General features: G+C 29.6%; 1 protein-coding gene across 5 annotated transcripts in view; it reads right to left on the reverse strand.

Moving 5' to 3' along the window:
• The window catches only part of LOC145276932 (ATP-dependent chromatin remodeler CHD1-like), a 124038-nt gene that overhangs the window by 56045 nt on the left and 54258 nt on the right, over window positions 1-13735 (reverse strand). For all 5 annotated transcript variants that reach the window (XM_080128411.1, XM_080128409.1, XM_080128408.1 and 2 more), the window contains 5 exons: window positions 9959-10184; window positions 8984-9084; window positions 5802-5989; window positions 3754-3878; window positions 656-872 (listed from right to left, as the gene is read on the reverse strand). In XM_080128411.1, the coding sequence (XP_079984537.1) occupies window positions 656-872; window positions 3754-3878; window positions 5802-5989; window positions 8984-9084; window positions 9959-10184 (857 nt within the window). The remainder of the gene's footprint in view (window positions 1-655; window positions 873-3753; window positions 3879-5801; window positions 5990-8983; window positions 9085-9958; window positions 10185-13735) is intronic.

Here is a 13735-nt window from a genome sequence, read left to right on the forward strand (position 1 = left end):
TTACAGGACAAGAACTCCTTTTGTCTGATGGAATATTCAGCTTTGTGCTGTTATTTGAGATAACATCACTTGGAGGTGAACCAATCCTCATAAAAGCCAATGATGGTAAACCATACTGAGAAAATCTGTTTTGAGCTGCAAATATTATATAATTTTGAATATTTAGTCAAGTTTTCCTTGTATGGAAAAAGTATCCTCCTACCAGGTTGCCCTGACAAACCTCTGTACAGAGAGACCTTAGACACTCGAGGATAGTGTCTAGTAGACATTCAAACTGTGTGTGTAAAAAAAAACAATTGTTTTATACAGTTCCGATTGATTCTTATTTAGAATCAATTTCCTTAACAAAATGAAGCTCAATATTCAATTTGAAAAATTAGTTGATATGGAAGGAATTTTGGTTCTTTGATATAAGAATTTCATTAGATAATTTATTATTTTGATTAAGTTTTCCTTGATTCCTGAAGAGTTTGTTCTGTGAGACGTTTTGACATTATACATAGTGTATATTTAATAACGCAAATTATGATCGTAAGCATTAGAATAAAGAAATGTTGTCAAATATAGAAATAATTTTACAAATCAAAAATTATTTTTTACAAGATATGAGAATGTTGGTCATAAGCAAATTGATTTTTGTTAAAAAGTAAAATACCTTATTTCGGCTATTGACATCACCAAGATAGATGACAATATTTATCTCTGGAGCCCAATTGAGAAACTCTCGTTGCCAAGCAACAATGGTTGATAATGGTACAACTAGCAAGTAGGGTCCATAAAGCTGGTAACTATTAAAAAGGGTTGACAAGAAACCAATCGTCTGAATAGTTTTACCTAGACCCATCTCATCAGCCAAAATGCAAGAATTTTCCCTGCAGAGAAAAAAGAAAAAATAAAATAAAATAATGCAGATTCATTTCCAACATTTTATTTAAAATTTCAAAAACTTATTAATTCATAATGAAAGCTTTAAAGACATTGATAAACTTAACCATTTACCGTCAAATTGTACTTCCAAGTCGTCTTTCAAAAAAACAATACTTCTTACTCTTATGGCTTGTCAGCCCAACTGGTCTTCAAAGTACAGGTTTATGCAGAGTTCAACAAGTGAATGAGGAGTTTGTTTATGTTCGTGCACCAGTTGCATGCTAACTTCCATCACGCATAGGTTTCATGATTAAAAAATTTATTTATAATACATAAAAAAAATTCTGGCGGTAAAGGGTTAAGTTTATTTTATTTAACCTTCTAAGTATAACTTTTGCTCAGAGTTTCACAAACGAATTTTAGATTAGCTTGATTTTGTTTCAAGTCAAAAGTCTTAAGAGACAATTTAATTTGTCTGTGCGAGAATGTCTGTAGTGATCTAAGAATTGTGAAATCCCCAACAGCACCTCTCCTGAACTGGCATTGTTTGAGTCTAGTTACAAGATGTCCAGGATGATTGAAAACAATGCCAGAATAAGAATTAACAGATTTCATGTAAAGGATATGTTCTTGGCAATCAGAAAAACTCTCAAATAATACCGGTTTTTCTCTTTTTATTTTATTTACCTTGTCAAGGAGGTTAGACACAAGGTCAAGTGTTAAATTGATAGCCAGTGCATCTGATTTACAAAAAAAAAAAAAAATATCCAAGCAATCCCATCAGCATTCTCTGATAGAGGTGCTTCAGGCGAATAACGATAAACGCGAACCCCTTTACAAAGAAAAAGTAAAGCCTAAGTGAAAACAGAGTAGAACATCCTATCATACAATAATCAAAACTGAAATTGGCTTGAACCATATTTTTGGTGGCAAGCTTTGTTAGCATGCATTGATTTTTAATCTGCAGTGTCATGTTCTAACTTTCGCTTAGTTTAGGCATGAATACGTATGCATAAAGCCTAACCACAACTCAATCTAGCATAAGATACAGTGCATACATATTCAAAGCAGGTCACACATGCAATTGTTACAGGTACATTCTATATTAAAAAAATAATACAGTTTGTCTCACTTCAATACATGCATGAAGTGTTACATATTCCATATTTTTATATTTCTCAGAACTTTCACATGGTACTAGATAGCCATACTGAATTTTACTTTCAGGGTTGAAATTTATTTTAAAAGAAAGATTTATGGGCAGATGCCTTTTAGAACTGATAGGTCGCACACACGCACACAAATATTACTCAACTATGCACCGGTTACCTGCCCTTGTTGTGATTCACGTTTTCACTGACAGACGCCGTTCTACTTCCTGTTCCATTAGCTGCCTATCTCTATCTCTTTCTTATCTAGCCATCGACGTGAACACCCGCTTTTTCTCATCTAGCTGTCGATGTAGCACAAGCAATTTCCCTGCATGCCTCGACAGAAGCGTTATCATTTTAAGGTAAGACGAAATCATATACATTAACAAACTCTCATATGCACTCACACACGCATACACAATGAATATACAATACATACACGCAACAAACATTCCAACTCCATTCGTGTATACACAATGAACCCATACGTACAATGAACATTTTTAACTTAATGCATGTTCAATTACATACACACAGACACACGTGTGTACACAAGCACACTCTGTATTGTTCAATACTTCTACATGCAAATAAATAATCCGTGTATATATGTAAATACATAACCCTATTTTATCGTGCTTCCTTTTAATGCTTCTTTTAAATGTACTAGTTAAATTTGCTCTTTATTGTTGATTGTTTATTACGATGCCTCACCTGCTAATGGTGACCTTCAACCTTAAACGTAACAGCCTCTATGAAATACCGAACACACAGCCGACAGATCGGTAATGCTATTTCCAATATGATTACCACGGATCTCTACAGATTATATCCTTCTTTTGTTAATGTCCCTCATCAAGTAATTAACTACAGGGAACTCCCTTAACTTTTCATAAGGATTTCACTTTCTAGGTTGCTTATAAGAGAAACTTGAAAAGTTTTTCGATACGACTTTATCTATTTTCAACTAACAACTTTTTTTCTATCTTCATATAAGATAATTATAATGAAAACATTGTGTACATTGCTCGGGTGCACTACAACCCGTCAAAAGTGAAACGCACATGTGTCTATGCGTATGGAGCAGAAGCATCACATGTAGCTTCTGTGAATTTCTGGAAACACAAGGGTTTTAATTGATGCAATGTTCCAGCAATCAACACCTGATGCAGACAATTTGTCCCAGGCTTCATTTTTGACTTTGAAAAGATTTTTCCAAAATCCCGAGAGTTTTGTTGTTTTCTTTGTCAGCATGTCTATGTATATTAGATGCATACAGATCAAACAAGTGTTTGGAGTTGGAGTTGTTGTTGGCAATATGGTTGATAATTTTGTGAATGTTTGCCAAGTCAGTCACTAAATTTAATGAATCCAAGCTAAGGAAAGCAAAGCATTCAAAGAATAGCAAGTGTCAGATGGAGGAATTTTGCTTGGTTACAGTTTTTTTGAACAGTTTATAAGTAATTTCAGTTCTGAGTAAGATGCGGCTTCCAGACCGATAATGTGAATACTAAATTTTAACCCATTTCCTAACATGTGACTCATCCTTGTAAATTATAACCACAAAAAAGTTTTTGTAGATACAAAAATTACATATATTTTTTAAATGTCTAACTATATCAGAAAATTACTAAAAACAAAAACAAACTTTCTTTACTATAATTCATGTTTGATCAATAAAAAGTAGATAAAAAAAGAAGCCTCATTTGTTTTTAAAATGTGAAATAAAACTTACTTGCACCAGGCATGTACCAACCAATTTATGCCATCCAGCTGGTAGTCTCGTAATACCAAATTTCCAGCACCCATATGTTTCGATTGGTTTTTCGCTTGTTGAAATTTTGGACGGGATTTCAGAACCTAAAGCAAGCAAAGAAAAAAGAAAACTTCTTGAATGCCAAATAGTTATATCTTATAAGTTAACAGATTATAATATCTTATAATAACGCAACAGATTATAATATCTTATAATAACTTATCAGAATATATTTTTATAACTAGTTGCCTTCACTCACTTACTATCACTTCACAAAGTTTCCGACATTCAATTCTCAAAACAAATTTTAATTAATAATCAGTTTATTTATAATTTTGTTGGGAACACAAAATGAAAACTTTTGAATTTGTTCATATAGATAAACAAAGATTTTTTTTAAATATTGATGAAACTTTAAAAGTGAAAGAATATATTTTCCAATCTTTTTTTATTATTATTTTTTAAGATTAAGCCTCCACCTCTTTTCTCATAAAATTGAATTTGCATACATGATTATTTGTTCCTTTTTTTTTTTATTATTATTATTATCAGTTATTTTTAAGATTATGCATCCCCTTCTTGGCAAATAAAAATTAAATTGCATACATGGTTATCGAAGCAGTCCAGACACACATATTTTCGCTTTTATTATATAGATTCATACACTCAGAGCATAGTGAAATTCTAAATGATATACTCCTCAAAAAAAAAAAAAAAAAGCCTTTATTTGTGTACAACAGAGCACATACCTTCTTGTTTGTCATTATCACTATGTCAAATTTTCTTGTATTATCCACCAAAAAAAAAGTATATTTTAACCAACTTTACTAATAATTGTTCTCTGGATCTTCAAGCACATTATAGACATAGAAAAAAGTGGTAACTATTAACTTTAACTACAACAGACCACCAGCCACTCTAATTTGTTTTCTAAAGGGTTTTCGGAGTCGCTGACAATGAATCTGATATTCAAATCTGTCGCAAATTTACTGTTTGCATGGTATTAACTCCTGGATCCTGGGAATATTTTGCACCATTTTACCTATGTGCGGTAGCAGTTTCTTATTAAACTGTACATTCGCACGCGCATAGGCACATAATGTTTCACAAGGCGCATGAATACATAGCAGACATTTTAAATTACAAGAAATACTTTATATAAATAAAAAATAAAATAAAAAAAATAGTTTTCACCTTATTTAATAGCAAAAATAAGACTGTTAGTAAATTTTCACAAGCAGTTTACAAAAATATTTTTATGTTTTTCGTTCTTTTTATGAGGGGTAGGGTATTCAATTATAGAACTTGTATAGTTTTCTTAAAAAAAGAACAAAAAACATAAAAATGTGTTTTTTGTAAAACTCTTGTGAAAACTTAATTTGTTAGATCAATTAAAAAGCATTAAAAAATATGTAACAATACAAAAAAAATGCACCACTTTTTAAAAAAAAAAAACTTTGTTATTTCAAATGTCCACTAAAGATTCCTCCGCGATGTGACAAGTCACTTTACTGCAAATGCATCATGTAAGAAAATACTACCGCACGCTCACACGTAGGATTAACAAAGGTAGTGAAATAGCATAAAGTAGTCTCAGAGTCCAGGGGTTAATACCATGCAAATGGTAAATTTGCAATAGGTTTCAATAACAGATTTGTTGTCAGCTACCATGAAACCTCCTAAAAAAAAACAAATTAGAGTGGTCGGTGTTGTTGTAGTTAAAGGTAACTTTTACTGAAAAGTTTCTCAGTCTAGTAAGTTTACCAGTCTATTTAGTATAATAATTAGAATGTCTTTTAATGAGCACAGAGACCAGGGTTCAATCCTCAGTTAAGTCATACTGAGGATTCAAAACATGATACTTGCTAAACACCTAGGACTATTAAGTGAGAATCTGGAGTAATCCTAAGAGAAAAAGAGACATGCTTTCCTACATATCTGTGTAGTAACTAATGAAAGGGGAGCCTTTTGGTCACTCTTGACTAGGGTCAACCACTTTACTTATTTCTATGAAAATTAAAATTTACCTTAGCTTGTTTTGAAGGTATCTTCTGTGATTTATTTCTTACATGGTATTCATCAACAAACTTCTTGAACTTATCTGAGATAAGCTCACCATCTTCCCAGGTACAATCGGCATGTGAAAGTCCCTGCCATTTGCACAAATAATCTGGAAAACCATTGTCGACATTGTTTGTTTTTTGATTGGTATGAGCTGAAAGAAAAAAAAATATCCAATGACCATCTTCCTTTTAAAAAAAAAAATCACATCTACACGAAATATATCAACTGATTCAAGCAAATGATTAGAATTTAATCAAACTAATATAAAATGTTATATATATTAGGCCAGATATAAATGTGTTGTGTTTAAAAATTTTTTGTAGAGATAGTTAAAGGTAGAAATAAATTTTTTTTTAAATGTAGAAAATACAAAAGAATCAACAAATAATGCAAAAAAGGTTCTCATCCAGCATTAAACCTAATTAAAAAAAAGTACAGAATAAAAGTATCATATTTTGAAACAAACGTAAACTGATCAAGTAGTTTTTTATATAGAAAATCGGCTTTTTTTTTTTTTAAACAATTTTTAGCTATTAATAGTATATTGTAGTCATTATAAGACTGATTTTAAAATCTTAGATCGAATCGAGTTGTTTCCCTTTATTATATATGGCAGATCAAAACAACGTCTCAATTAGTGATAAAATTTTATTTGATACTTGTAGTTTAATCAAGACATTAAAAAATGAAAATATCGAGAAAAAAAAGGTTATATTGTATGTATCTGTTATGGAACGAAGTTCTCCGAAAAAAATTTCACTTAATTTCATCAAGTAGTTTCCTTTTTACAGCAAAAAATAACAATTTGTTATGATACCGAGCAAAATGTTTGATTTTTAGGAAGAAAAGTTAGTATTAAAGATGGGGAGGGAGTGTCGGCGCTTTACATTTAAGATTCCCTGTGGCGTGTTCAAAAAATTCCATAATGGCTGACTTCAATGCGCTCTCATATAAACGTGTTTTTCTGCTGTAAAAAAAAAACTACTTGATCAAATTAAACAAAATCTTTTTTTCGGAGACCTTCAGTCCAAAACCGATACATACAATATAACCTTTTTTCAATATCCTCATTTTTTAATGTCTTGCTTAAACTGTACAAGTACCTTTTATTGTTTTTAGTTTAAAAAGAAAATCTACTTAATTTATATGATGATGATAATTTCATTCTGTGATCATAATTCTACTGTATCTGTTTTTTTTTTAATTACGTTGAATTCTGGACTTCCACCAAAGGTTATAAAAAAAAAAAATGTCAAAGTGATCACAGAAAAACTTCATGCTAAAAATATTCAGTAAATCAATCAAGTGAGTGAAAAGTACTGCATTATTTTTACACAAGTCAGCAACTTCAGATGCTTTTGTGAAAATAATGCAAGTCATGAACTACACTAGACAATGAGAATGATGCACTGCTGATATTTTTCAAGTTTGCCTCCATTGCTTGGAAGCCGATCTGATCTTGACTGATGTTCTTGCAAACTAAGCAAATTTTTCCGAATAATCTGCAGCTACCACAATACTCAACGAATGTGACTCCGCACAGTACTATACTGCAAGTTCTCTGCAGTACCATGAAACAATAGTGAAACACAGCAATCATAAAGGGAAACACTGATATTTATTACTATAAATCTAGTGGAATCAGTCATAGTGTTTTCAATCAAGAGGCATATTTCTCTCAAATATATTCATTTGTTTAAGCTTTCAAGTATTTGACCACAATTCCGGAAGCAGGAGATATAAGCTCAGACTCCGACTCCTTTGATTTTAAAAATTTGTCACAAATCCCCAAAATTATAAAACAGCCAACTCATTATTTTCAAGAATTCCAATATTCAGATTGTCTTGATTCTTTGGGGGGAAAAAAATTCGATTTTAACTCCAAAAACTTGTGCTTGACAAACTATCATTCCACATATTAATATAAATGTTCATAATTTTACACTTCATAAGGTTTTTTTTTTTTTTTTTTTTTTTTGCAAAGCTCTTGTTTTATTTTCCTAAAAGCAGCATTCAACACAAGATTGACAAGGATCAGATCATTTGAACTATCACAAAATTTTATTCACAACGAAAACAAATATGGTACAAATAGTTGCTTCAAAAGTTTGTGGATGGTTGATAAGGAGACAATTTATCAAATGCAGCTGTATTGTGAATGGAATGGAAATTAAATTATTATGAAGAAATACTAAATTTTAAAACAAGGATGCCATCCAATTTTAAGCAACCTGTAACTATGCCAGCACATAGATTAGGTTAGCAACTACTACTGTACAGTGAATAATTGTGCCCCCACTTTTTCATAAAAACAAAGGGTTTTGGTTGCTTCTGTACCATTATGACCTATGCCCACTTCAATCTCATCGAGAAGCAATTCACAATATGTTATGGCTACTTTCCACTGCTTGAACTACTGCAGTCACATGATATACAACAAAAATAGCGCAAAACTTTTTACTCACCCTTATATATTAACCCTACCAGACAGAGTTACCGAAATTGATTTAATTCCTATATACCAAGTTAATGAATTCTAGGTATTTGGGACATGTGAAGAAGTACTAAAAATAGCAATAAAAGGCTCATGTTTTTCACTAGACATATCTAGAAACTCTGCATTGACCTGATTGACAATTACCGCTCAACAATCATCCATCAAGAACAATTAGAATCGCGCCCCCAATGCCTCACACCAGGCAACTACTGACTTAAAATTCCAGAAACAACTATCTGCACTGTCTACATGGAAAAATGCCTTCAATACAACAGAGCACACCTTAGAGTAGCATACAAGTACAACCCACACAAGACGGTTAAAAATCAACACCAAGTGCTCTATGTGCAAGAAGTACTTCCGTGTGAAGCATGGGCAGACTATCACTCACTCCAAGGTGCAATAGATGGAAGGTATGCCTACTTTCTGTTATATCTATAAGTTTCAGCTCATTCTGATCACTGGTTTTCATGATACTAGCAATTTTCTAACCCTTATACATTCTTTTTATTTTTCACCAAGGAGGCCAGGTATGGGGGCAAGTTAGCATGGGAGGCTTGAAACTGGAAGGCTTAAATATGTTGATCATTTTTTTTACATCTTATTTACACAAAGAGTTAATATATCTGAATAGAATAAAATTCTTACCAATGATCCTCTCTATTTTTGAATACTGTTGATAAAGATCTGTGAACATTTCCTGTTGGCATTCATAATACTCAATGTCTTCTGGGGTAGCATTCTCTTTCCTGAATTTAATGAAGAAATTTTAATCATGAGCAACTCAGTCACATTTAAATCTGTTCATTAATTCATAAATTTCAAGCAACACTATTAACAATGCATTGTCTCATAACATTACAGTTGGGAATAGCAAATGCAAAAATGGAAAAAAAAAAAATGGAAAAAAAGATTAAATCAAGAATTTTCCAAGCTGGCCTGCCCCCTTCAATGTGTGTGGAGATAAAGAAGTACTTAAATCAATTTGGATTATACGCTAGTGATAGGTAATAAAAAAACATTTAAAATAAATTTGCAATTGGTTAATAAAAAAAAGGAATAGGCAAACTGCACATTATTAGGGTAGTAGTTTTAAATAACAAAAACACCACATAAATATTTTTGGAAAAACTGTGTGATCATTTTTTCTTAATTTAAAAATCTGTATATTTGGTATCAGTTCAAAGTAAACTATTATTGCTTTAAAAACAATTCCTGTTTTTTGCTAATAAAAATATGTAAATATATTCATCTTAGTTACTTAATCTCTCGAGTAGTATATATATTTTTTTTTCCACAAATATTTTTTCTCGGACCAGCTACAAGCAGTAGAAGGAAGAAAATGGAAATTTACATATTCAGATACTGCACCAATACTGATCAAAGAACAAGTATAACTACTTTTACTACTATTAATATTAATAATTAGTTATCAGTTCAAAACTAACAAAATTCCACTAAATAAATTAAGAATCTGTTTTTGATTAAATTATTTATTTTTAACTTTTAATTGAAAAAGCTCTGTAATTATTGATGCAACAGAGAAGTAATATTAACCTTGTTTTTTATTGAAATAAGTACACCCCCACCCCATCATCGCATAGTGTATAAAAAAATACTCACCATTCTGCTATTTCTTCCTCTTTCCGTTTATAGTTTTCCAATTTCTTCAAACCATTCACTTTTTGTTCTTTAAGTGAAGCTTCAACCTCCCATGTGTTGTGGATGTGAGCCCAGTTTTTCCATTTAATCAAATACTGAATCTCCGTCTCTTCTGTTTCAGGATTAACGTCAGCATTTGGATCACCATCCTGTTCGACATTGTACACTGTTGTTTTACCACCGGTAGCTGCACACAAGGAAAATTGGAATGGTAAGATTTTTTGGCTTTAACTATATTTAGGTTTTCAAAAATAATTTGCACATGAGTTCAAAATATCAGACGATATAAAAAATATTTATTCTCATTGAAACAAAAACCATTAAAATTGTAAGACACAAGCAAATTAAAGAGTACCTTTTTTTTTGTATAATATGACTTTAGTATAATTCAACTAGAATAAAGTATAAGTATATCCTTATGTGTAACACAACCTCATATTATAGTACATTTTTTTCTTTACAAAGAGGTATCAGATTATGCATTAAAATCTCAACGTTGCACATATATATTTCAATAAAATATTTAATTTCATTCACTATTTAAGAAAATAAATTAATTAGATGTTTTAAGTTTTTCAAAGCAGATATTGCATGTCAACAAACGGGAAAATATGAAATATCAAAGTATTAGAATTATTGCTCCATTATTCAAACAGGCAAAAATAAATTTTACAGTACAGAAGTGATATAATGATTCAATCTCAGTTGAATGCAAAACAAATTTTCATTTTTTAAAAGCAATATTTTTATATCAACAAAAAGGGATTACTTCAAGATTTTAAAATATTTACACCTATCTCCTGTCAAAATTATTTTTATTTATGATTGTTTTGAATATTTCAAATTAATTACATTACAAATTAATTGAATATTTCAAATTAATTATCTTTTTTATATTAAAATCACTTTTCATCTTTATATTGAATTAGATTTCTTTGCTTCAAATTGAATTTTAAATCTATGCTTTAATAAAATAATGATTAATTAAACCATCCTTATGCTTTTCTCATAATAATTTCAATACTTTATTTTAATTTATTAATAAAATAGTGGTGAGTAGAAAAATATTGTTATACTTCAATATAGGAACACAAATGAACCAAATACTTGACTTTAGGATTTTTAATTTTATTTCAAGCCAAAAATGACTTTTATAGTGATAGTTTAAAGACTTCAAAATCACTTTCCAGTTACACATGATAGTGTAGAAATCACATGACAGACATTTTTTTTTTCTTAAAAAAATTGGAGAAAATTGTTTATTTTATAACCGTTAACATTTGAAAGTGATTTTGAGGCCATTAAATTGACACATTGAAAGTAATGTAAAATTTTAAGAACAAAGGTCAAGTATTATGATTCATTTGTGCATCTAAACCATGATCAATATCTTAATAATTAAATTTACTTCTTTAAATTCTATTTAAAAAATAATAATTTGGTAAAAAAAAAGAAAAATATATATATATAGCATAGTTTTAAAAGGAAAGTGAAATACAAATGAAAATAACAATAACAAAAAAAATCATCAGGCAATGCCGAGTTGTTACAGCTAATATAGTAAATTATGAAAATATATATGGCAATTAAGCTACACAGAATTTTCTGTTTCATTCTCATGAGGACTCGTCAGGCTAAAATAAAACAGAAAATTCTGTATAGCTAAATTGCCATATATATATATATATATATATATATATATATATATATATATATATATATATATATATTCAGAACATACTACCTAGTTCTACTCACATATTTATCACTGTTGAAGTAAATACTGAAAATCGATACATAGTATAATATTATATCTCCTTATAACATTTTATGTGGATATATGAAATAGCATACATTATATATGTCGTTTGCATATGTACAAATACAGCAAAACATTAGTAAAATGCAATAATCACATAATTCCATTGTATAGTTTTGTTCGTTTTACTGTTTCAACTTTCCATACTAACAGATCTTGCATTCATTTCTTTTCACAGTATAAAAGGAAATTTAGATAATATACCATCAACCAAGCCAAATTCTTCCTTTATTCTTTTTTCGAAGAAAATATAAATACAAAAGTGTTGCTGAACTTTTGAAATTTAAAAATGATTAATGGTTATTTTAAAAGCATATTTTGTAACTCCTTTGAACAACAAGAAACATTATCAAACATGTCTATATATAAAGCACTGTTGAACTGGAATAACATTTTTAGTTTTGAAAAAGAAAAAGAAACAAAAAGTGTATCCATGTCTTATCGAAAACTAAAAGACTGAAGAATAGTAAATAAAAAAAAAAGAACACTGAATACAATATTTAACTTAAAATATTCAATTATTACTTTTTAGATTTTAATTTGACATAGAAATGTTAACCCTAGATATAGTAGAAGACTAGGTCTTTGAATTTTCATAAAAAATTTACTAAACTCTCAAAAATTTCTTTTTGCTGCAAATTTAGCTTGGTAAAGATTGAAAGTGAGAGATTCTGAAGAAATTATTTCAAAATGAATTTCTGATTCTTGTTCAAAATTCCCCCATATTACAAACAAAAATAAAGAAAAATCTGTATGATGATGTATCAGTGATGAAACAAAAATATCATATTCCAAAAATCACATAAATTGATCAAGTAGCTTTATTTTTATAGAGAAAATCATTTCTAAGTGATTCATGGGAATTCGTAGGCATTACATTTTACAATCTTGAATTATGTTGAGTTATCTGCTTTTGTTTTTTTTCATTCGGCCATTTTCAAAATGATGGACAAGACTGCTACTCTTCAGTTACTCATAAAATTTGATTTTCTTATTTAAAAATAAAAACAATTGATCAATTTATGTGATTTTTGGAAGATGATATTTTCGTTTCATAACAGGTATGTACATCATAAAGATATTTCTTTATTTTTGTTTAAATATAAAACAATTTTGGACAATAACCAAATTTCTTTTAAAAAACAAATTAACACTTTCTTCACAATGTACAATATTATAAAGCAATAAACATCATTTAAAAATACATTTTCTTTATTAGTTTTTTTTTTTTTTTCAGAGAGGTGTAATTATAATAGACAATATATGAATAAAGCTACAGTTACAAAATTAGCCAAGCAGGAAAAAAAGTTTCCGATAAACATTTCACATGCACACATCAGCGGGACAAAAACAAACGGGTTTGATCACATGCAAAATTGCCATGTAAATGAAAGCATTATAAATAGAAATTTCCTCAATTACTAGTGTAAGAATCAAATATAGTTGATTAAATAAGGTATTTATACACTGAATTTTGTCATGCCAAAGGTTTCTTTGCCCAAAAAAGCAATTTTTTCATGAATCACTAATCCACCTTGAAATTATTGATATCAAAGCAATAATTCCAAGAGGAGTTATTGAAAAATTGCCTTTCTGGATAAGGAAACCTTTGGTATGACAAAATCTAATACTCAAATATATTATTTAACATTTGCTTGTTTATATAATTAAATAATATCTCAAGATCTATGCAAAAAAACAAAATAAAACATCTAATTAAGTTAACAAGTGAATAAGTTTTACGACAGTAACTATTTTTATATTATTTGGATTCTTCGAAATACTATTCTCATCTTAAGAGTTATTTTCAGATTTCAGTTGATGTACTCTCCAACCTCCTTCAGGTGTATCTTGTTGAACTCAGGAATCTTTCTGTCAAACTTGAGAATCTGCAGAAAATTTTGAACAGACCATTTTAT

This window comes from Euprymna scolopes, chromosome 5, assembly GCF_053919585.1.
Source record: "Euprymna scolopes isolate OS-2025 chromosome 5, ASM5391958v1, whole genome shotgun sequence".
In the NCBI taxonomy this organism is placed as follows: Eukaryota; Metazoa; Mollusca; class Cephalopoda; order Sepiida; family Sepiolidae; genus Euprymna; species Euprymna scolopes.